This window comes from Rhinolophus sinicus, chromosome 13 (assembly GCF_057876585.1).
Source record: "Rhinolophus sinicus isolate RSI-liver-muscle chromosome 13, RSI-T2T, whole genome shotgun sequence".
In the NCBI taxonomy this organism is placed as follows: domain Eukaryota; kingdom Metazoa; phylum Chordata; class Mammalia; order Chiroptera; family Rhinolophidae; genus Rhinolophus; species Rhinolophus sinicus.
Genome location: NC_142513.1, coordinates 9864024 through 9889503, shown reverse-complemented (window position 1 = coordinate 9889503; position 25480 = coordinate 9864024). Strand labels below are relative to the sequence as shown.

At 44.7% G+C, this 25480-nt stretch overlaps 1 protein-coding gene across 2 annotated transcripts; it reads right to left on the bottom strand.

Moving 5' to 3' along the window:
• Positions 1–577: 577 nt before the first annotated feature.
• ZNFX1 (zinc finger NFX1-type containing 1) lies at positions 578–25432 on the bottom strand. Of its 2 annotated transcripts, none has more exons than XM_019756165.3 (14): positions 25016–25432; positions 23159–23273; positions 18799–20598; positions 14306–14437; positions 12769–12917; positions 11987–12136; positions 10862–10976; positions 9541–9788; positions 7724–7863; positions 6592–6746; positions 6109–6254; positions 5120–5230; positions 4691–4786; positions 578–4022 (listed from the first exon to the last, which is right to left on the bottom strand). In XM_019756165.3, the coding sequence occupies exons 2-14, from the start codon at positions 23244–23246 to the stop codon at positions 1581–1583; spliced, it is 5772 nt and encodes a 1923-aa protein (XP_019611724.3). In that variant the 5' UTR covers positions 23247–23273; positions 25016–25432; the 3' UTR covers positions 578–1580. The 2 variants fall into 2 exon arrangements, with proteins under 2 accessions (XP_019611724.3, XP_019611725.3); XM_019756166.3 differs by having other exon boundaries at positions 23159–23313; positions 25016–25155.
• Between the last annotated feature and the right edge of the window lie 48 nt (positions 25433–25480).

Below are 25480 nucleotides of genomic sequence, written 5' to 3'. Positions count from 1 at the left end.
ATAAATTAGCTCCACCATTGTACCCTGTAGAATGGTGGTTCTCATCCTTTTCTGAATCACAGGTCCCTTTGAGAATTATGAGGAAAGCTAGGGGGCTCCCCTTGAGAACACTAGTTTATGTCATATAAAGTTCAAGGAGTAAAGAAGTCCCCTCCCAGCTAGAAAACTGTCATCTAGTAGCATATCCCCTCGACATTGAAGAGTATGCGCAAAGCTATTCATTTCAGACTTGCCGTCTGTATGTGCTCACAGAAAGATCCCTAGGCTGGGTTATTAGGCTAAAAAAGCCAAGTGTAGAACTGGGCCATACATCGCACATGCACGTATCATCTCTGGGAGGACTCATGAAGCTGTTAAACAGCGTTGCCTCTGGGGAAGGAAACTTCAAGTATATATCCTTTTATACAGGTTGAAAATTTTTTTTCTTTCTTCCATGAATAAATATGACTCACCAGCTATGTAAAAAACCCAAACCACAGAAAGAAAATGGCCTCCTTGTAGGCAGTGCCCTCATTTCCATCCTGTTTTAAGCTGTCTGAGCTGCTTCTAACAGTTGAGGACAAACATGGACCACAGATTTTTCCTCAATCATTTTTATTAATTGGCTTTATAAGCTAAAGTGCATAGTAAAGACAAAAAAGGAAATGCATACATAGGAAAGGGACATTTTCTCGCCAACATTAGAAAGACCTGAGATGTCTAAGTGTCTGTTCTAGGGAACACTGAGTACGCAGGCAGCGGGCCTGGGGCCTGCAGAAGCTGCTGGCATGCTAACCCTGCCCAGGCAAAAGCTGCACTAGATGGTGTTGGGATAAAGGGTCACACTTTAGATAGGCGCTGCTGGTATCAAATATGAGTTTAGTTCCATTCAGGGCCCTGGGGAACTACTGAATCTTTTCTACTGCAGGCAAAGAAACCTCCACCATCCCAAAGTGCAAAGTCACAGGAAAGGGTACGGGGATCACTCCTTAGCTAGCCTGGGCCTCTTGCATAAGCCCGCAGCTGTGGGTAGACTTTTCCCACTCATAGTGAATATGTAACTAGGTCACTGTTGGTCAAAGTCCTTATCACATGCCTCCATCTCCTGGAGCCATGGTGCCCGAGGAGAAGGGCAAGAGGGATTCTTGTGCTCCTTGAAAGGATAAGCAGTTCATAAACAGCTCCTCTGGGCCTGTGTGTTAGAAGGAAAGTCTGCAAGTTAGGGCCTGGCACTTAGAATGAGTCTGCTTCATGGAGCGCATACTCTGCCCCTGAAGCACTGCAGAAAAAACATCCGACCAAGTCGGGAGTCGGAGGTACCACTATGTAGCCCGAGGTTGCGGCCCCAAACATGCTCCAGGGAGTCTGTCCACTAACTTGCAGGCGAGAAAAAGAGAAATCTGTTAATTTTGCTCTAGTTCTGGAGATAAAGTGCTTACTTGAGCGCAGGGGTAAATCTAGAAACATGGGCAAGCCTGAAAAGTATTACTCTGAAATAGGTGCTAAGACTACAGGACGATAAAAAACAAGCCGGTTCCTTCGGAAGGGAGCCGACCTGGCCACACAGGGGCCGCAGCAGAAGGCAGCAGTGTGCCATCTTCCTACATCATCCTCTGGATCTCCTCGAAGTTCATCAAGTTGTTGGCCGTGTCGGACCAGGCAGCGTGCCGGGCTCCATCCATCTCGGAGGCCAGCTGGTTGCTCCTTTCCAGAGTATGATTCACACCCCCAATCACCTCCTGACAGTCAGGACATGTGCCCCTCTGCATGGCTCCCCCGCAATCGCTAATCACATAGATGTGGCCATTAGGGCACTTGAACCAGTGGCCACGAGGGAAACCCATGGCCTTGACGATCTGTACTCGCTCTTCCTCTGAGATGCCCAGGCCAGAGCACGGAAGGGTGGCTTTCAGAGCTTCCATTTTTTTCTGCACAAGTTGTTCATCCTCCCGGGTGAACTTACACGTTCTCTCAAGGATCTTGCGGACACGAGAGACCTCTTCTGCTATGTTCCCACTCACTCTCCCCTCCGCCATCTTGCAGCGGGTCAGGAGATTCACCAGGTATGTGAGTCTCTGGATTTCACTCTGGAGGTCACTCAATTCCTGGCTGGTGAAGCTCAAACGCTTCTTGTCTAGCCACTCGTGGACCTGGTCTAGTCGAGTCCTCACTCTCATTTGCTCAGAGAAATGCACCCTTTTCAGGGAATCACGCAGTCCAGCCAAGTGGTCATAGAAGCTGATGTAATTCTCAACAAGGCCCAGGTCCTTCACTGACAGATTCTTCTGGGCCAGCTTCTCCTTCAGCATCAAGAAGTCTTCAGGAAGCAGTTGCTGGAGGAGGCTCTTCCCCTCCAGCAGGCCCTTCAGTCGTTCCTGGCTGGTTGCAATTTCCCCTGCTGAGCCCTGGATCTTTTCTTTGACAATTTCAATCTCTTCCAGCCGCTGTTTGATGCTGGTTCCATACCTCAGGTTTTTGCGGATGGGCACCTGGCACATAGGACACACCTTCAACTTGATGGCAACTTCATCATCCTTCCGCTCATTCATGTAGCGGTCCAGGGCTTGCACCTCAAAGATGTGGCTGCAGTCTTCTAGCTGCACAAAGCGGGCATCAGGCTCATCCTCAAAGCCAAAGAAGATTTGGGTGACTTCTTCCTGGTGGCAGACACGGCACTTCTTGGGGCATGGCTCCCCACACAAACCAATACAATGGTGGCCACAAGCCAGCAGTTTAGTACAAGGCACGTAGCATGGGGGTCGGTTGCAGGGCTCAGAGCAGAGTTTAGTGCACTGGTAATGCTGGCAGCGCCAAACACAGGGTTCCACGCAAGGGCTGCACAGTTCCCCACACTTCTTCTTGCACTGGCTGTGGACACAGCGGTTCTGACAGATCCGCTGGCAGGGCGGGCACTCCCCGATGCATGACTCCTGGCACTCGTGTGAGCAGATGAGCAGACGCTTGCAGGACTGCTGACAGCGCTCATGAAAGCGCCCTTCGAAGCAGCTGTGGCAGGAGCCGGGACAAGGATGCCCACAGTCCAAAATGGTGCCACACTTGGTGGTGCACTTGACTGGCAGGTCATACTTGATGTCTTCCACGTTGCCGCACTTCACCTGCTGGTTGTGTCCACACTTGAGTTTCACAGTGACCATTTCTGAACACAACCGCTCACAATCCTCACCACATGAATGGCTGCATCTGTGGCCACATTTCAGGACCTTGGGGCAAGGCTCTTGGCAGCAGAAATCTGACTCCGGCATGGAGCAAGGGACCATCTGCTCGTGGCCACACCGACGAACGATTTTGGGCACCTTCACTTGACAAGGCTGACATTCCTGGAAGCAAACAAGGGGACACCGATGCCCGTCTTGGCAGACGACTTTCTGGCATGGCTTCATGCACTGGAACTCCTTGTGCGAGGAGTCATAAGGGTGGCAGGCACGGGTGCAGACGTGCCCACAGCCCAGCCGGAACTCACAGGGTAGGCTACAGCCTCCTTCGGGCACTTTTTGGAAGTCAGACGCTTTGGATACTGAAGTGTGGGTATCGGGGTGGTTCTGGCAGCACAGCCGCAGCGTTTGGCCTATTTGGTCGTTCTCTCGCAGAGTGTGAATGATCTTACTCCACAAGGGCACCTTAGCCAGCATCTGCATGTTTCCGATGCAGTACATCCCCTTCTTGGCACGGGACAAGGCCACACAGATGCGGTTGGGTATCTGGAGAAAACCTACTTTGCCTTCCTGGTTGCTCCGCACGAGTGAGAGGAGGATGATGTCATTCTCTTCCCCTTGGTACTTGTCCACCACATGGACCTTGACACCGGCAAATGTCTTAGCTGGCATGAGTTTGCGCAGGCAAAACAGCTGCCCGGTGTAGGTGGTGAGGATGGTGATTTGGGAGGGCATGTACTCCTGGCACAGGAAGTACTTGCACAGCTCCACCACAAAGCGAGCCTCATGCTCATTCTGGTGGCTTTTGCCTTCTTGGATTTCCTGTTCAGGAAAGTTGTGTTCTATAAAGAAAAGGTTGGAAGAGACCCCCTGAAAAGGAAAAGATGTGACAAGTTAGAAGGCTCACTCACAGCGGTATTTTTCTATCTTCACATGCACTTTATATATTGCAGGCCACTGACCCTATTCCAAAAAGAGACCTTGGAAGTCTTTCTGGATACTCTGTACCACAATCTTTAATTCTGGAGTTAGTCACCATGTGCTTTGTTTGGGGGCATCGACAACTAAAGAATTTACATCTATTTTAGTTTTCAAGATATTTGTTTGACATCAATATCTATAATAGCCGTCTACAGTGCAACCATTATAGTCCAGGGAACCAGCAGCAGCTCTGATGATGAAGATGACGAGAGCAGCTAACTTATGAGTGCTCTACTGTGCTGACCACTTTGCATACATTTTCTCCTGTGATACAACGTTATAAGGCAGCAACCACCATTCTGACTGTATAGGAAGAAGACCCTAACACTCAGAACTGACAAATAATGTGCTAAAACCTTACACAGTTACTAACTCGCAGAGCTGGGATTCAAAATCCACGTCTGTATTCTCCAATTCTGTACTATCCCTCCTCTTAATAACCAGCTTTTTAAAAAGCTGGCTCTATCCCCTTCTGAAAACCCTTTTTCATCCTGAAGAAAATACAGCCCCCTAGGTTGCTGACAACAGCAGAGAAAGATCAGGCAGGGCAGACTCACCTTAATCTTCTCATATTTGAGAACAGATGGATGATTCTCCAGATCCTGGTAAATGTGGGGGGTCAAAAGTCGGGCAATTTCAGGGCGCATGCGGTGCTGAAACAAGACATGTATGTCACCAGAAACATGGGCAGAGAATAAATGGACAGTTTTCTAAAGATTAGCTTGCTGGTGGAAAATCTGGGGAAGTAACACTTGAAAATAATAATAATGAGAAAAGAGCAGAATGTAAACAACTCCTTCATCCAACACAAACTCAACACAGGCTGATCTCGTGGTATTTTACAACAGAAAATAAAATAAATCTGACATCAGAGTCATTTCATTACTAAACCAGTTGTTATTTTTATGAGAAATTTCTTGCTGGCAGTTGGGAGGTTCCCAAGAGCCTCCTAGACATTTCATAATAACAGAGACCCAGCTTCTCACCTGGTAATTCAGACGGACAAATGGAATGTTTACTTTCACCAGCCGTTCAAAGAGGGACACCTCAAGATTGAAATTCTTGGCCAGATCATACACATTGGCACTCGGGCGCAGCTGAGAAGAGAAACATGGCTGAGGATTCTCTATTGAAGACATATTTTATCCACCCATCCATCCACCCACCCATCAAATGTTTTTCAAGTTCCTTCCACGTGCCAGGCACTGGTCTAAGTGCTGACAGGCTAAGGATTAAAGTGTGGTAAGGGCCATGAGGGCAAGAAATAATGGGGATGTGACAGAGTGCCCAGGGGTGAGGGTTCTTTAGATAGGCCTCCCCAAACAGTGACATGACTTGATGGCAGCACGGAAGAAGCTGCCAGTCATTGGAAGAGCAAGCCATGAGAGGGAGCAGGAAAGACGGGGGTTGGGAGCAGAGAGAGCAAATGAGATGGTGGTATGAGGTAGTCAGAGAAGCAGGTGAGCCCTGAGAATATTGTAGGCCACTTTAAGAAGCTTAATTTTTATGTTAAGTGCAGTGGGAAACCACTGGAGAGTTTTAACCTGGGGAGTGACATGATCTGATTTCTCTCTCTCTCTCTCTCTCTCTCTCTCTCCCCCCCCCGCCCCCACTTCCTCCTTTCCTCCCTTTCAATTCACTTTGCCTCCTTTATGAAGAATGGGTTAGAGCCTGGTAAAAATAGAAGTAGGGGGACAGGGGGACAGGAAACATGCTGTTGCAATAGTCCATTTAAAAGGCCATGGTGGATAAGAAAAGGAGCAGAGGGAACAAATGAAATGGATGACGCTACCTCTACAATGCACTCCAGATTTAAGAGCACCTACCCTTCGGTTGAACGTGGGAGGTGAGAGAAAAAGGAATCACAGACAGCCACTATTAGGCTTGAGGACTGGTGAAGCAGAGAGGCCAGGGTCTTTCTGACTAATTCCGCCCCCCAAAGAGCAAGCCCATCTTCCAGGGGCTCCTGCCCTACCTGCTGGTGGTCCCCAATCAGAATGAGGTGCTGGCAAGCTTTGCTCAATGTGGCAATGGTGTGGGCCTCGAGGACTTCAGCAGCCTCTTCCACAATGACAATCCGAGGCTCCACTTTCTGTAGAATCTGGCGGTACTTGGCAGCACCTCAAGTCCAGAGAGAAGAAAGAGGCTCCTCTGAGAAGATGCACTGGACCCACCGGGCACTAGGTTTCTGGGTTTGTGCCATCAAAGCCCTCCCTTTCACCCAGGGCTGTGGGGACTACTGAGTCACAGCCATACCCATGATGGTCACTGAAACAGGACCAAGTGGGCCAACTTCACCAACAGTTCCCTAAATAGGATTGCTTACTTTCATAGTTCTTCATGGTATTTTCCTCTAACCTATTAAAGAAGTTCCCCTTTACCTGTCCTAGATAATCTGGTAGGAGCTTGGCACCAGAGAGAATGACTGGAGCAGGTCAATTTGCCCAGGTTTTCTTACCTGTGGTCGTCATTCCTACGACCTGGGCGTCTTTCAGAATGTGCAGGTCTTCCTGGAGTCTCAGCTCAGTCATCCTCTCTGCTGACGTGCGGTACTGGCGCTCAAAGCTGAGGATCTTTCGGCGGGTATCGGCCTGGTACATCTGTAGCCACAGCCTAAAGAATGTGAAGAACCAGGTAGAGGAAGCCATGTGCTCTTTGAGAAGGTGGAAGAACCCTCTTCAGTGTGCCCTGTGTATGAAGTGGAACCTAGACACACAAGGAGCTTAGAGGCCACAGAGAGGGAGGAGACCCAGATGTGCAAGGACCCGAGTCCAAAATGCCCAACGAAAAGATGTGTAGAGACCTGTTCCTAAGTAGTCGGGAGCTAAAGGGGGTGGGATTAAGAAGAGGTTAAATATTGGGAAGAGAGTAAGGAACTTCAAAGGCTTCCACAACTTCTCACCAATTCTCCCTGCCCCATCTCTGGCTGTCTCCTCCCCTCCCCGAATTCTCCAGTCTTGTTTTACAAGTAAAACAGATCATATCACTACTCTGCTGTTAAACCTTCCAATGGCTTCTTGATTCCCTCAGACGAAATCCCTGCTCCTCACCACGGCCCTGCAGTCTGGCCCCTGCCTACCTCTCTAACCTGACCTTCATTTCTCTGAGCCACAGCCACGCTACTAGCTGCCTTCTTTCAATTTCTTAAACAGTTATGCTCCCTCTCATCTCAAAGTCTTCACCTACACAGTCCCATCTCATCAGCAACCCCTTCCCTGCTGGTCTGGTTAAGACCTACTCCTCTTTCAGGTCTTGCCTCCAATGTCACTTTCTTAGACAGCTCAGATCCCACGTTAATACGATTATTAGCACTCCTTGAGCTCTTTTCTTTCTTAGTGTTTATGCCCACTTGTCACTTTTTATTTGTGGGATGAACTAATTTGTTTCCCTGGATAGACAAACTCCATGAGGGTAGAGCCAAATGTCTTCTATCCCATGGCTGCATCCCCAGCACTCAGCTCAGCGGGGGTGCTCGATCACTCATGAACACGATTGATGGTAGTGGAGGGGTTATGTTCTAAGAACAGAAAAGGAATGCCCTGGGGAAATTACACGGGCTGGCTGGGGTAGGTGGGGGTTGAGCACGGTACCTGTAAAGCTGCCAGCGAGAATTCAGGTCCAGCTGCCAAACGTCCTGAATTTCATTGGCCTCGGCCTCCGTCATGGTGTTCACTTTGCGAAGCTCAACCTTCACTTTCTTTGTCATTTTCTTTTTCTGCCTACGCTGGGTCTGTAGACATCAATACCAGTCAGGGTCACCATCTGAGCAGAGGGGGACCCTCTTCTAAGCCCCAAGTGGGGGCCATAGCACATAAAAAAGGGCTGCCACTTCTGCTGAACTTCTTTAAATGTCTCATACTCTCTCAACCAATATTCCACTACAGAGTGGCTAAATGTGGGCTCTGCAGGCAGTATGCCTGAATTCAAAGCCCCACCAATCTCATATTAGTTGTGGGACTGAGAGTAAGTTACTGAACCTCTATGAGCCTCCACATCCCTTCTATAAAATGGGAATAATACAACACTGTGTTTCCCCGAAAATAAGACCTAGCCGGACCATCAGCTCTAATGCGTCTTTTGGAGCAAAGATTAATATAAGACCCGGTCTTATATTATATAAGACCCGATCTTATAGTAAAATAAGACCGGTCTTATATTAATCTTTGCTCCAAAAGACGCATTAGAGCTGATGGTCCGGCTAGGTCTTATTTTCGGGGAAACACGGTAGTACCTCTTCACAGGGTTGTCAGGTTGACTGAAGGAGTAAATATGCAGAAACCACTTACAATAGTGCTGGCACTAGTTACCATTGAACATATTTTGACCAGTCTGTTTCTCATTCCTAAAACATGTGTCATGAAAATAGTTGAATGTCGTACAGGGCCTGCTAAGATGGTCTTAACACCATCACATTATGATAGTACCTTTAACAAGTGGGTTAAGGGTACCATTTAGGAGAAAGTGCTCTCCCCTGGCTGTGTCACTGAGTCTGAGGCCGTGAGTCACAATATTATGGAACTCCCTCCATTTCAAAACCAAACAAACCAACTCCTCTTGAGGCCACAGGGCAGGGAGATCCCAATCCAGGCTTTCAAGTATTGGGATCATGACTCCACTCATCATATACAGTGATGCTGCACCTAAGCGATCAGGTTCAAAGCCATCAATCAGACTGGTGAAAACTGCATCCAAAGTTGCCCTTTAAAAGTTCCTTAAATTAACAGTGGGGTTCACAAATGTTATTTTGCATATCTAGTCCTCTACTGTCATAGTAATGCATAGTAAATTCCGAGGACCACTGACTTCTACTAAAAGAAGGAGCAGAGGGAAAGTCCATATGCAGACATCTGGGCATTCACTATTCTGGCTTTAAGACAGATATCAGATTTCAGAGTGAATGAAGTATTCCATCCAGCCTGTAATGCTTGCTTCATTCCATTTTACTTGAATACTTTAAAAATCTTAATGCAGGTTCAGACTTGTTTGAAGTTTCTAGTTTGTAGAAGATAACATCCGTGGAAGTACCAAGCACTGATACCGTGTTTGATCTGACCCATACATGCTGTATTTTTAGTTTAAGAGAAGCACTTGGATACCAGCTTCCTGTCTTTCCAAGTAGGCATTTCTTGCCAGGGCCCCTCCGAAGGGCCATAATTTTTATACTCTTGGGAACTGGATCCATCTCATACTAGGGTTTGGTTGTAAGGTGGGTAAATTCAGCTAATTTTGAGGATGAAGTAAACATACTGCAACAGGAGTGGGTGAAAAAACCGGGGTATAGTTCCAGTCAGAACAGATACTTTTAAGCCTATTTCAGGAGTCTAACCTCACCCGCCAGGCAGTAATAACCGAACCCCCACTTCCCATTCTGTTAGGGCTTTCAGGGGCCGTGAGGAAGTAAGTTTACCTCCCACTCTCCTGCAGCTTGCTCCTGCCCGGCTGCTGTCCCGGAGCCATAGGTGTCCAGCCTCAAGGCCAGAAGCACTTTGGCCAATTCCTGGACATCCCCATTCTCTTCCTTCTTCCGCCGTCGGGGCCTCACCACCTCTTCCTCCTCAATCACCCGGTCTGCTTGAATCAGGTCGGCCTCCTCCGCGATCTCAATCAGCGAACCCTCCTCTTCCCCTTCTTCCTCCTCCTCGCCTTCTGCCGGGGCTAAGAGAGGAAGACACGCAAGACAGGGATGGAGACTCTTGAAGCCAAAGGATGCAAGAGGGCACCTGTAAGAGCTTAGCTGGGTGAAGACATTCTCAAGGGGTTTACGTGGTTACCTCTGGGGAGGGACACTGGGAGGATGAGACGGGAGGGAGACTGTGGTTCCTTACATACCTTTTTATCACATTTTAAAAAATCATATGAATGTATGCCTTTGTAAGAAAGGTTTTACTTGTATCAAAAACACATACACAGAAGGGTATACAATGTAAATGTGTAATTTAAAGAATAAAAATATATAAAATGAGCATCCAGGTACTTTTCGCCCAATTTAAGAAGCAGAAAATTACCAACTTCTTTGAAGACCCTTGGGGGCCCTTCTAACCTAAATTTTGTGTTACTCATTTCTCCCTTAAAAAAAGAACAAACAACTTTACCACATACCACATATATAATGTATATACACCTCTCAACAACACATTGTCTAGTCTTGACTTTGTGAGAGGAATCACACTGCATATACTTTCCTGTAAGTTGCCTTTTTCATTTAGCACGTTTTTGAGATTCATATATGTTGTCATATACCTATAATTCATTCCTTTTCACTGTTTTATAGTATTTCGTTACCTGAATAGACTGTAATTGATCCATGCATTGTACAAATGTTGATGGGCATTTCAGCTATTTTTGTTTCTCTATTATCATAATGTGGTTGTGCCAATTAATATTTTCACTCGCAGTGCGTCAGCTCCCCTGCTCCACATTCTCATCAATGCAGGGTTATGTCAAACTTTAATTTTTGCCCATCTGGTGGGTGTATAATAGTATCTCACTATGGTTTTAATTCCTCTAATTTCTAATGAGTACTTTTCATATGTTTATTGACCATTAGGATTTCCTATTTTGTGTTGTGCCTGTTAAAAGTCTTTTATCTATTTTCCTGTTAAGGTATTGTCTTTTCTGATTGATTAAAGCTCTTTACATATTCTGGGTATTACTTTTAAGTCCTGCTCTTCTGGTCTTTACCATATTACATCTTAAGATGTGATTCTAGGGAGACACGCACTTCTTACCTGTATTTTCAGGTCCTGCTGGAGCAACACTTTGGGTGAAAGAACCGACACCCAGACCCAGCCACTCCAGCATCATGGAATGCTTCCAGCCCTGGAAACAAACCCATTCACTATCCTGTGGAAGGAAGAATTATCAGGCATGAGAATTCTGTGACAAAAGTGTGAAGGAAAGGTCTCCTTGATGGATCAAAAGTAATTCCCTTAAAATTTAGAGGCTGCAGATGGGCAACTGGGTCATTTAATGACTTGCATTGAATTTTACAAATAAAAATGTCCTGCTTCTCTTGACAAAATCAGAAGCTATGGCAGCAACAAGCCTGCATTCCCAAATGGCAACAAATGGCTAGAAGTGGGTTACTGCCACCCCCTCCCATCTGGCCTGCATCGGTCATTTATGGGACCTGATTGACCCCTCTAGGCTTTGGGATTTGTAACCCTGGAACTCACCAACCCTATCATAACACAGCTACCATTTCACTGGGTTCCTGGCCAGCCACTCTACATAAATTATTGTCATTTACGTCTCATAACAGCCTTTGAAGGCAGGCGTTATTGTTATCCTTGTGTGACTGCTGAGGGACCTGAGCATCACATTGGCCCAAGTCACACAATCAGTCTGTGTGACTTAGGTCTGTTGACTCCCAGGCTTGCTCTCTATGTGCTAGGTTGGCCTGTTACATCATTTCATCTCACGAGCACTTATAGCACACTTACTAACTTAAGAAGTTTATAGATATTAACTTATTTATCCAAATAACAATCCTGTAAGCATTAAGTGGATCGATGAAAAACTGCCATGTTTCAAGCTAAATTTACAAATACTGGAAATTTCATAGGGTTTGAGTTAATGTTGTTATTATCCCCGCTTTCTAAAAGAGAAAACAGGCACAGAAAAATTAAGTAACTTGCCCAGAGCAAGCCAAGGATTCAAACCCAGAAGGCTGGCTCCAGAGTCTTGTTCTTGACTAGTATACTCAGCTGCCTCTCCTCACAAAAAGAACTATTCACATGACGGCAGCATCAGCTCACCAAACAGCTCAGGCTTTGGACTGCTGCTTCTGCTGGAGGCTCCTTCTAAGTACCGAGGCAAGAGACATGCTTGCAATCCCCCAGGAGGACCCCTACCTGGATTGGTCCATTCACCAGGCTTTTCCAATGCCGGGGGGAAATGTACTTCTCCAGGTGCTGCTCCCGTAACACGCCACGCATGGTGCACTCCAGAGTCCGGGCCCCTTCGTGCAGCTCCTGTTCTGACTCCTTCATTTGTGTCATGATCTGTCAAGAACAGGGGCAAAGAAATGATGAGGAAGTAGCATCATCCCCTAAATTCATCCCTGCCTTGAGAGAAAACGAAACCAAGACAGGAATAACAGGAAGGGAGACTAAATAAGTAGACCAGTCAACAAACCAATTTCCCAAAGCACATCACTATGGTCTTAAAACTGAAGGGTTAGTATCTAAAATGTCTCAAAGATTCCTACCAATCAGTAAGAAAAGGAAACAAATAATACAACAGAAAAACAGGCCAAGGATACTGTGGTAGAGACTTCTTTTTTCCTCAGTAAGAATTCAGAGTTTTTGGTTGTGCACATTTCTGCCCAGCTAAAGATATTTCTCTGGTCTATAAGCTGTAAGTAGAAGTGCTGTGGGTGGTTTGGGGGCGTAGCCTTAAGGTCCTGGCAGGGGCTGGGAGGGGGCAGTGTGCCCTATTTTGTCCTTACTCTCCCTTGGATTATGAGGGCAAGGTCACACCATGGGATTAGCAAAATGGAATGCTGGAATGAACCCGAGTATTTCACAGCTTTGAGGAGTCTCCTTATCTGCCTGGGAACTGCATACCCACAAAGCCAGTGCTATCTTGTTTAGTTCCCTCTTGAGCTACCTAGATATCCACAGCTGGGACTTACACTCATGTAGGCCCTTCGGAGGTGCATGGGGAGGTTTCGGCGGAATTCCCGCTTGTTCCTCAGCTCCCGCAGGGTGAACTGCTTCAGGATTTCACTGTTGCTCCTTCCACCTACCCGCACGATGCTGGTCTTTTGACACTTGTAGATGCCTGTGGAGCAAAGTGGAACACAGCAGAGTTGAGAGGAGCTATGCTGGATTCTCTCAGGTGAGTGCTGTATGTGTCTGAGGTGTTGTCTCAGCTGGTCCCTTAGGGAACAAACTGGTATTTACAGGAAATCTACCCCATTACGGAGCAAGAAGGCCCCAGAGATGATGTGACCTGCAGAGCAGTAAAGTGTGGTGCTTAAGAGCACAGGCTTTGAAGTCAGACAATTGGGGACACAACTTACTGGCTCCACAGCTTACTTCTACGTAAGCTGGGGCAAGTTAGTTAGCCTCAGTTTCCTCATCTGTGATTTGAAGACAGCAATACTTTCCTTACAGGGCTCTAGTCTGTATAACAAGAGTTATCTTTATCGCTCCTAGGTATGGCCTGGGACAAAGTAAGCTCTTAGTAAACGTTCTCTATTATTCACTCTACATACATTTACTGATTGCCAGGCGTGTGCTAGGTTCTGAAGACAGTGGTGAAAACACAGACTGTTTCTAATTTGTTCTCATGTTGCACAGCCTGGGAGAGAATATATGCTTTAATAATTTATCACATTAGCATAAGTGCAGTTAAATCCTACAAGTACATAATGCTGTAAGTATATAACAGGGGACCTTACCTAGTTTGGATGGGTAGGGGTCTAATTCTTGAGGATCTAATATTTAAACTGAGACTCCAAGAATAAGGAATATTTAATCTAAGAGAAAGGAGGATATAGAAGAAAGGATATTGTATGTCAACTATAATTGAAAAAAATGTCTTAACTTTTAAAAAAGAATGGAAAATAATATTCTAAGCAAAAGGAAAAACATATACTTATTCATTCATTAATGCAATTAGTATTTTTTCAGTGTCTAGTATGTGCCAGGATCTGTGAATATACCAAGAAACAGGACTGACCCTCATGGTGTTTATAGTCTAGGGTAGAGCCACATGAAAATAAATTGCTACATATGTAATAAGTCTCTGAAGAAAAATTACAAAAGGAGACTCAACCTCGTCTAGGGGCAACAGGAAAAGTCCACATAAGAAGAGATTTAGGGCGAAACCTGAAGAATGAGTTGAAGCCAACCAGGCTTGATGGGGTCAGATGGAGAGAGAGTTAGAGAGAGAAAGTGCATTCGAGGCAGGGGGCACAGCATGGGCCGAGAGAGAGGCTGGAGGAATTCAAGGGATTGAAGACAATCAGTGTTGCTCGAGTTGGGGAGAACAGGGCAGAGGTAGGAGATGAGGTTCACTCAGTTTGGCTGGAGCAGACGACACGCAGCCCTGCAGGTCACGGTTAAAACTGTGGACTTTATTTAAAGAGCAGTAGAAAGCTCCTGAAGTTACTGATGGTTTAATTATAAGTATCTTGATAGAACCATTGTGCCTACAGACATTACCTTCCAGAAACTGGTCCAAAGCATGATTGGTGTAACACACAACCAAGATGGGAAACTTCTGGAGGTTAATTTGCCAAACGTGCTCATTGGTTAGAAGGGCCTGAACAATTTTTAGACCCACATAGGTTTTACCTAGAAAAAAGAAAAAAAGGAGAGTTAAAAAACTTAAAAACTTACGGAAATGAGTAATTAATGAATTATAGCATATTATTATTTTAAAAAATTTTTAAGGTACTACACTGAGATGTTTTAAAATCTAAGAAGCACAAATGGGTCTATTATGAAAAGCCCTCTCATTCTTCTGTCCCCCAGCCACCCAGTTCCTGTCTTAGAAGCAACCAGTGTGACCAGTTTCTTGTGCAACATTCCAGAGGTAGACATTCTACGCACATATAAACAAACATAAATACAGACTTTTTCTAGCCCCCCCTCTTTAATGCAAACAGTAGCAGACTATTTTCACAGCTCAACATTTTGCTTTTTTCACTTAATATATCTTTGCGGTAGTTCTTTATCAGTACATAAAAGGAATCCTCTTTTTGTTTTTCACAGCAGGAAGATATTTTTTAGCCAATTCTCTATTGATGGGCGTATAATTTGTTTCCAGTCTCATGTGGCAAATTATTTACAAACGGTGTTAATATACCACAGTAGACTTGCCTTTGTGATAGGAGGGAAAAACTCATAGAAATCCACATTGGAGTTAAGAGTTATTAGCATTAGCCAATGTCCAATAATTAATTAATTAATTAATTAAGTCTACAAACAGCTAAATTTTTACGTTGTGTCAGGCTGAGAAGGCAGCCACCGTCTTCAAAAAACTCAAAGTTGAGTAGGAAGTGATACAAGAAAATCAAAGAGTTCAGTATAGCATAAGTAAGGATTTCTTCCTTCGTTTCCCCACCCCCCTTCCCGCACCAATAATATGTATTGAATGTTTAACAGGTGTCAGGCACTGGTTTAGGTGCAAGAAATAAAATAGTGAGCAAAACAGCCATGGTTCTTGTCTTCCTGGACCTTACAGACTAGGAGAAAGATATCACGCAAACGAAGGTAAAACCATAAATGTGGGAAATGAGAAATACATGGTACCAAGAAAAAACATCATTGGGATTCTGGTCAAGTTAATGAGGTTACCAAAAGAGGCTGCCCTGGGGAAGTGACAACTGAGTAAGAGTGGGCAAGAGTGAATGGGATTTATTAGTTGGGAGATTTCTGCCATCTTCCAAGTGAGCGAAGACTAAGGCCTGGCTCCAGCAGGACAGATGAGATAAGCAGGCAGCCTGGGCAGAAGTTTTAGACTTTCTAGTTTGGAGGACTGAAGGAATAAAGAGAACCTCGGGAGGCAAGAAAATCTTTATAATTCAATATTTATTCTATCACCTCTCACTTCTTCCTTCCCCTTAGAATGAATACTTTTGGGGATTCAAACTCAAAATGACCCCCTTTACTACCTCCCCCTTATACTCCGAGGTAGGCTCTTTCTTAGTAGGTGTGTGTGTGTGTGTGTGTGTGTGTGTGTATGCGTGTGTCTTAAGCTAGCCTGAAGTGATTACTATTCTTAAAGCTAAAGAGTCCTAATTCAAGTGATAACATTAGGGAAAATTGTTCGCAACATAAATATTATGAACATACAAAAAGCTCCTACAAACCAATAAGAAAAGCCATTCAACAGAAATACGGACACATTTAAAAAAACAATCCACAGAAGCAGTAATATAAATAGCTAATAAACACAAGAAAGGATATTTAATCTTACTCTTAACTAAAGAAATACAAATTAATGACACTTCCAGAAGGTAATTTGACAATATCTATTAAAACTATGAATTCAGTTAGGAATTTCTCTTCTGGACATACTTTTTTTCTTCTTGATACAGTGTTTGTGTGTGAAATGATTCACAAACAAGGCTATTCACTGAAATATTATCCGTATTAGTAAATCTTTCCACAGGGAACTGGGTGAAAAGATTACGAGCTATCCACACAATGGAATATAATGTAGTCACATAAACAACAGTGAGACAGCACTTACGTACCAATATGAAAGGATCACCAGGATATTTTACAAATGACCAAAGAAAACACACAGAAGAGTGTTTCTAGCATAGTATTAAAAAAAAGTGGGGGAAAAGAAATACATGCATTTGCTTGAATATTCATAGACTATATCTGGAAGGATACACAGGAATAATATGGTTTGCTTTAGGGAAGGGAACTGAGCAGGGTGGTGGGAGGAGAGAAACAGGGACTCTTAAAAAATGTTGAATCATTTTTTATTAAAACTTAAAATTAAAATTAATGAGCCCAAAATTTTAACCTCTCAGATCAGCAAAAACTGATCAGTAAAAAGGATTGATGACATATAATAATGCTAGAAAGGACGTTAACCAAATGGGAACACTAATTCATTCTTTCTTTAAGTCTTCAAAACATCACTTTAATTATGCATATTTTTCCATCCTATAGGTGTTTCTTATCAGAAAGAACTTTCCATGTGTTACATTAATTTTTTATCATGAGTTGCCATTACTTGATCAGTTTTTTTAAAGAGACTTCTTCCTGGTTTTGTTTTCTGTATATCTTTTTGGGAGGATAATTTAATTGTACCTACTATAACTAATTAAAGTGAATTCCCAACTTAGGAAAAAAAATTACAGAAATTATAAGCAGAGTACCCAAAGGTAAACACACACATACACACACAGATAAATGGATACTTATTACAGCACTGGAATACAAAAAAAAAAAAAAAAGGTACATTCATACCCTAGAGCGAATGCAGTCATAGTAAAAAGAGTGAGGTCCATTTCTAAATGTGATTCTAGTGTAAAGAATGTAAAAATGTCTATACCATGTTGTGCTATGAAACATGTTATATATATATATGTAAATTATAGACAAATATGTAGAGCCCATTTTTATTATTAAAAAATAGAAAGCGTGCATGTATATATGTAAACATATAAATACACTTACAGACAAAAAGATATGTCAGTATTAACCTTGAAGAACATCTGGAAAGATACACATCAAATTGCTAATACCCTGCTTCCCCAAAAATAAAACCTAGCCGGACAATCAGCTCTAATGCATCTTTTGCAGCAAAAATTAATATAAGACCCGGTATTATATTGTATCAATTATATTATATTATGTTATATTATATTATATTATACCCAGTCTTATAGTAAATTAAGATTGGGTCTTATATTAATTTTCGCTCTAAAAGACGCATTAGAGCTGATTGTCCGGCTAGGTCTTATTTTAGGAGAAACACGGTAGTATTTATCACCAGAGTAGGATTAGAGAAGGGCACATGGGAAGAACAGTGCAAGGAGGTATATTTCCATGAAAAACAAGTATAGTGTGGTAGATAGGGAAACCAGGACTCTAGAGCCAACTGCCTGAGTTCAAGTCCTAGGTTCACACTTACCATCTGTGTGAGCTTCAACATATATTCAACCTCTTTTTGCCTTAGTTTTTCCATCTGTAAAACGGGATGGTTTCTACTTCACAGAGTTGCTGTGAGGATGCAGTGAGTTAACCATATGTAAAGCATGTAAAACAGTACTTGGCACACAGCACTATTATTATATACAGTAAGTCCTCAATGTTGTTGACAGGTTCTTGAAAACGAAGACTTTAAGAAAACGACATATAACAAAACCAACTGGTCATAGGCTAATTGATAGAAGCAAGAGTTAAGTTTCTATGGCATGTTTCTGATCACAAAAGCATCACCAAACTTCTAAATAAAGACCCCAAACACTTCTAATATTAAATACTGAAATAAATATGAGCCGTACGTACATTTAAGGAAGACTAATAAAAACATGTCAGACCATTCTTCTCCAACCCCCCATTCCAGTTCAGGTTGCGGGTGGCCAGAGCCAATCCTGGCAGCTCAGGGCGCAAGGCGGGCACCCCCCCTGGACAGGACACTCTTCCATCAAGGGCGCATCACACACACCCACACTCAGATGGGGGCAATGCAGACACAGCAATGAAGCGCATGTGCACATCTGTGGGATGTGGGAGGAAACTGGAGTCCCTGGAGAAAACCCACGCAGACATGGGAGACCATGCAAACTCCACACAGACACTGGCTCTGGCTGGGGATCTTTTTCATTTCCATCAATGTTGTGACAAAACGATGTTGAATGAAATGTTATTCAAGGATCTGCTATACCTGATATTATTGAATTTAAAGTAATATAAAAGCAAACAAATTAATATAGCCTTTGATGGAAGCAGAGGTAATACATCTTCCAAACTTGGACCCTTAGCAATCTTTTCTAATGTTGTGTTTTGGTTTATTACTATGCATACCAATGGGTCCCTACTGAAAACATCATTATAAGCAGCTACAACCAAGTCTGGTGCCCATTTCAGTGCAATGTACCTAATGGAGACATTATAGAAACCTAGAGTCAAGCCTCCCATGCTTATCTCACAGGGCAGATGACATGTGCTCTGAAAAATTCTCTTACCTGTTCCAGGAGGTCCTTGAATAATAGCCAGTTCCCTTGTGAGAGCAAACTGCAAGGCTTCCATCTGAGAGTCATCCAGCTTCAGGGCTTCTTTGGAGGGCCACTGGCTGAGGTCTAAGACATTAACTCTGGGACGTCTCAAGCCCTCGGTGTTCCTCAGAGATTCCCCAGTTGCTGAGGGAATTAAGGGAGTGAAATCATATCTGCCCCCCATTAGCAAGTACCTGGGCTCCTTCACATGAGAGTCACATTCCACAATGTTCCTCTGGAAGGGGACATCTTCCTCCTGGATCTCCTGGAGTCCTTCCAGGACATGTCTATAGGCCTCAAAGTATGCGGTTGTCTCCACCATGAGGAAAGAGTCAGAGGGCTGGACCTCTGCCAGCAGCTGTTGGCTCTGCTCATTGAAGCTGAGCTGAACAATTCCCCGGCAGAGATCTTCCTGCTCCCGGTTAGACACCGTGGCAAACAGAAATGTCTCAAAATTGTCCTTGGACATGCACACCAAGGACCCATAGAGCAATCGCTTGGAATTCTGCCAGCGAACATACTTCAGTGGTTTTGTGTCAAACTGCACCTTGTAGACAATGCCTGATGATGAACACACCGGGGTGATGATTCTGGTATCAAAGTAGATTCGGATGTCATCAAACTTTCTCTTTCTCAGGCCCTGGTCTTCAAAGCTTTGGAGAAGTTCCAAAATGCCTTCTCGGAGGGGTCTGACAAAATCTTCTCGCAGGAGTCGGAAGTGGGTATCCAGATAGACGGCAGTGCTCTCATATTTTCCAGAAATGATGTTGGGGCGAAGGAATGGCTTCTCATCCAAGTGCACTTCATTGTAGGTGGGGTAAATGGGCATGATGCGGTAGCTCTCAACCTGGTCTTCTGCCTTGGACTGTACGAGAGTACAGGTGTCCACTCTTAAAGTGCCCTCGCGCCTCTTCTCCTGCAGATGTTCGATGATGGTCTGCACCTTTTCCAGGTTCCTCTCTGTCTCCTCTTCGATGTCAACTCCAGAGGCTCTCAAAGCATTAAGAGAAGCTGGCAGAAGGGAAATGAGCATGGACGTTTCCTGCACAGAGCTGGCAGGGAAGACGCTTACGAGGTCCTGGAGGAGGGAGATGATGTTGCTAATGTGTTCTGGATACTGGTTTCGAATGTCAGGAATGGGTTCGGTGATCATCCCTACCACATAATTCGGCAGGCAGACTTTGAGGAATTTTGAGTTCTTCAGTATGCCCAGGACATGGAGGACGCTCTGGCGGTCCATTCTGGAACTACAAGCCTTCCGAAGAACCTGGCAAATGAGCTCAAGGAAGTTGGACTTCATAAAAGAATGAGATAAGAGCTCCTTTAGCCCTAAACTTGTGGCGAGTGTGATGACCACCTCAGAGGGGTCCTTCTGCAGAAGACTTTCTAGGAACTTGTAGCCCAGTTTCTTCACCTGCTGTGGCTGTTCTGCAGGCTTCTGGTGGGGGGTCCGCCACTGCTGGAAATTTTCATCAGACCATGGTGGTCCGCGGTTCCTTCCCTCCTGGTTGCCATTTCGCCGCCTAGGGTCATTCTCCTGACCTTGTCTTTGGCCTCTAGGTTCATCATGGGCACGGTCCTCACGGTTCCTCCTCCCTTGATGTGGGTTCCTACCCATGGCCGCAAACCTTTCTTCTCTTTGCCGGAAAGGAAAAGGATAGTAGGCCCTAGTAAGCCTTCTGGGCTGGTTGGCTCCTCCTCTGAGAGCATTGGCTGGTGGATTATTGGCCTGATTTCTAGCTCTTGGTGGTAATGCTCCATCTATAGGCCCTAAACACAATGGGAATATTGGGTAAGCACAAAAATCAAGGTGCAAGGAAATCCAGCAGGACAATAATGAACGTACTCTCATTTTCCAGAACAACTAAGGAGCTTAGGTTTTATTTGGAGAGAAAAAAGGTTTTCTACCAAGTCATTTAATAAATGTAAAATAGATTACTATGTTGCCATATATATTATGAAAATATTGTTTTTTCAGAGGGTATGAAAAGGGAAAAGGAATAAACATTTGTTGAGTGCCTAATACATGCTAGAGAATAAATACTTGCAGTATATCATTCAATCTTCATAAGCTGGGATTATTTCAGAGGATCAAAAAGATCAGCTCATTACTTCTAGTTTCTTGCCAGTACCAAACAATAGTCAGCACGAGTTTCAGAGCCAAACAGGCCTAGTTCAAATCTTGACCTGGGCATTTCCTCACGAGTCACATAATTTCTCTAAGCCTGAGTATCTGAGTTGTTGTAAAGATTAAATATTTGTAAAATGCTTAGTATAGTGCAGTATCTGACACACAAAAAGCTCCCCTTAACGTTAGTTATTACTAATAGCACTAGTAATAATTTTCTTATTGACTATTGATTTCTAGAGCCACTGGTTCTGCCACTAGGCAACAGAGGCATCAAGTGGGATAAAACTATAAAGGGAAATGCTTCTTGAACTGTGTCCAACATCAGATGGCAAAGGGGAAGGAAGGTGGGGCTTCCTTTACTAGGATATTTTTGAGCTAGCTAATAGTCTATGAAGGAAACTGAAAAACGAAACTCAAACTTTGATTTAGCAAATTGAAAAACGAAACAAGTTTCCCTTTCTGCAGCACAAGTTCATTTACATAGTATTTATCTGTTACCAACACTCAGAAGAGGTGTTGGGGAGGGAGGTGACACACCTAGTACACATAGGAAAGCTAACTTTACCCGGTGGATGAAGTCAAACTTGTTCCCTGATCTGCCACGCATTTCATAAGTGACCTTGGCCAACATACCCAAGTCCAGTTTTTTTCACTTTCCTTTCCTCTAAACTGATTCTGGAGCTGACCCAACTTTGCAGAATGACTTGGAGATTTTAAAAACAAACAAAAAATAAGACTGTACATAATGATGTGATAATAAAAAGTGTTTTGAAAGTTTCAAATGCACATCATATTCAAAATGATCATTCCACTTCATGACATCAGCTGCTAAATCCATTTATATGTTTTTCCTTGCTTTGCATTTTGTAGAGAAAATTTTAATGTGGTAACAAAGAAATATATGTTAAAATATAAATACTGTACTACTGAACTCTAAATCTTTATAATTGTTACTTTCATATTTACTTTCCAAACTCCCAAGATATCAGAAGAAAAGTCCTACTTTTAATATTTTTATCTAATTAGAACACTAGATGTTTTGGAAGAATGAAAAATTGTATTGTTTCTCATTCTTTCAATATTCACACAGATCAAAATTTTACAATTCTTCCTCATTTGTTCCACAGCTAAAACTCAGATGACATATTGTCAATTTAGGGAAAAGCAAGACTCCATTTGGCTGGTGTTTTTTTTTTAGAAAGTTCTAACAGAACAATCACTGCAATAGAGTAATGCTTTTGGAACTAACTTTGCTTTGGTGTCTAGGACTCTAGACACAGGCTATCAAATGCTATTAAGGATCTTAAACGTGGCTAGTCTAAATTAAGATGTGTTAAATAACAGAATTTTGAAGACACCCCCCCCCCTCCGGTTCAAGCCAGTTTCTCCATCTAGTTGTGTAGGACACAGCTCCCTGGCCCATGCTGATATTATGAGTCTTGCGCTCCCCCTGGCTGGGGCAGTCGGTCCCCGGTCGTTGGTCAGCCGCTCACAGCAGCTCACAGCAGCTCTCGCCAGCTGCCGGCTGCTCACACTGGCTGCCAGTCACTGGCCCATGTGGGAATTGAACCGGCAACCTCGGCATTAGGAGCACGGTACTCGAACCACCTGAGCCACCGGGCTGGCCCGAATTTTGAAGACTTAATACCAAAAAAAGTTCAGTATCTCATTAAAATTTTTGTATCGATAACATCTTAAAATGATAATATTTGAATATTTGGGGGTAAATAAAATATTAAAATGATTAAAGTATCATAATAAAATTCTATATTCAATGATAATAAAATGACATTATTTGAATATATTGGCTTAAATAAGACAAATACTAAATTATTAAACTTTATTAAATCAGTACTGAATTTAAAAAATGGATCTCACCTGTTTCTTTTTGCTTTTAACAATGCTATTAGAAAATTTTAATTTACGTTTTTGGCTTGTATTGTTTCTACAGGATAGTGCTGCTTTAAACCAGAAGGTTATTCCCATTTCTGACACCTCATCCCCATCTTTGTTAAAGTGAATTGCACCCATTCATCAGCTCTCTTAGGAAAGGGCGAGGGCTGTCTGTTTTTCAGAGTCATTAGTGTTGTAGTTAAGGAATAAAGCACTCTTTACTTGAAAGATGCAGTGATCTTAGGTGGGTCTGCTCATTCATAGGGAACCCAATTTCCTTCCCGTTAGTTAGAAAACCTTACTCACCTCTGTGGTTGGTATCGGGAGTCCTGGGCCTGGCATCTGGACAAGGTCTTCTGTCCTCCATCTCTGAGTCACCTGAATTCTTCCACATTCACGTTACTTTCAGTTATGTGGAAATCTGCACAGGTTGACTTATTAGTACCCTCAAAACACACCATCTAGTAGAAAACACCCAAAACAACATCAAGCCAATCTCTCTCTTTTTACATCTTAATGATGTGTTAACTAAGAGTTAAACACAAATTTTAGTCATGGACACAAGTGCTCCACTCTGTGAATGCCCAATGATGATACAAAACATTAAATTTACAATTTAAGTGGTCTCAGGGGGTTAAATTCCCCTTCTCCTTACCCTCGCACTTTCTCAACATAGAGGGAATGTCATCAATTCCCGTTAAAAACTACTGTTTGGTTTATGCTTTTAGCCAAGTTATTTAATCAGTTGCTAGGTTTCGTTTTACTCTTCTATAAAGCAGATAAATACTGTCGCCAGGAGAGAAAGAGGAAGAGGAAGCCCATTTAAGGGAAATTCTTAGTCTAACCCATACACATCATGTGCGTCGGGCTAGGGAAAGGAAAAAAAGCAAGGGGGTTTTTTGAGACTGTTCCTCTCACAGAGTTTTTTAATATTCACGGTTGGAAAATGTGAATAGATTTGAGGAGTAGCTTTTATCCTCATCAAAAAAAAGGAGTCCCTTTCCTTCCTGCTGGCAGTATTTTTGGTGAATCTCCTCCCTCATTGTATCAAACCCGGCTCTCATGGCGCAGGTTCAATATTTACAGGCTTTTTTTTTTTTTTATTAAAAAAAATTATCTGAGGAGAAAATCCCTTCTTCCTCGTGTCGAAAAATACTAAAATAGAAACTAACATTTTCTACGAAAGAAAAACAACAGCAAGGAAAGGAAGGAGCAGAGAGAGGAACAGGAAATGCTATGAAAAAAGCAAGCTAACGTGGGTTTCTTGGGGAAGCAAGTCCTAAAAGACAGGAAGAAGAAAATCGGTGATGTTCAAGCTGGTACAGGGATCAAATTACAGGAGCGCGGTAATCACCAGGATGGGAAGAAAGACACGGAAACAAGAGGCAGAGCTGGGTTTCAGGTGAAAGCCTCCTGGGTTCTGAGAGGGTGTAAGAGGTGATGGAGAAGCCATTGGTACCCCGGAGCCCACCGGAGGGTGATGGAAACATGGGGTCGGGGAGAGCCAGGGCTGTGTGGTGGCAGGGACAAGGTGCCGAGGCAAGGCTGACGCGGGGAGGCAGGGGAGAGGTGAAGAGGTGTGGGGCCTCAGGAAGAAGGGGGCTGAGCTCAGCTGGGGGTGCCTGCTGAAGTGATGGGGAGTCGAGGTGCTGAGGGTGCTTCGTGGAAGATGTGGGATGAATGAGGTGAGGACAGAAGATGAAAGGGGTGGCTTTGGTAGAAAGTGAGGCAAGAGATGGGGGTACGGGGCAGAGGAGAGCTAGATGATCAGGCCAGAGGCAGAGGTGGTGATGGAGGGCTCTAGATGGATAATGGAGGCGCTGGGGGCAGAAGAGGGGACAGGGGAGGTGAAGGGGGGCCCCAGGTGGAGCAGAGGCAGGGGATGGAGGTGTGGGCACTGAGGTGATAGGGGCGCTGAGGGGGACACGGGGGCGCCGAGGAGAGGGGACAGGGATTCTCAGGTGGATGACGGGGGCGCTGAGGAGGGTGATGGAAGTGACAGGGGCGCCGAGGTGAGCGGGGCGCCAGGGGCTCAGGAGCTGTTGGGGTCTCTGAGGCGGGCGCCGGGGCAGAAGCGCAGGCAATGGAGGGGCGGTGCGAGCGCCGGGGGTCGTGGGAGCAGAAGCAGGTGCGCGCCCGGGATGCGCCGTGGGGGTCACCCACCTGGTTCCAGCGCGTCTGCCCGTCGCCGCCGACGGATACTGTGGGTCTGGCCCAGACAGGTCCGCGGCTCCACCCGGCGCCGCGCACTTTCGGTTTCCCTTCCTAGCAAACACAGGGCGGGGGGAAGGGCCGGACAGGCGGACGGGGCGGCGGGGGGAGAGGAGGAGGAGGAGGAGGAGAAGGAGGAGGAGGAGGAGGAGGAGGAGCGGTCCTGGCACTGCCGGCGCCCCCGCCCTCAGCCGGGGTGGGCGGACGCGCGGGCGGGCGTCGCCTCAGCTCCCAGCGGCGGGCTCGGGCGGGCGTGGCTCAGGGGAGGGGATTGCAGGGGGCCTCAGCCAGCCCCGAAAGAGGGGGGACTCGGAGGACTTCTTGGTGCGTGTGAAGAGCGACATGGCGGCGAAGCCGCCGAGCCCGGGCGGCCCAGTGTGTACAGAGAAGGAGGAGGGGCTAGACCGGCCTTGACAA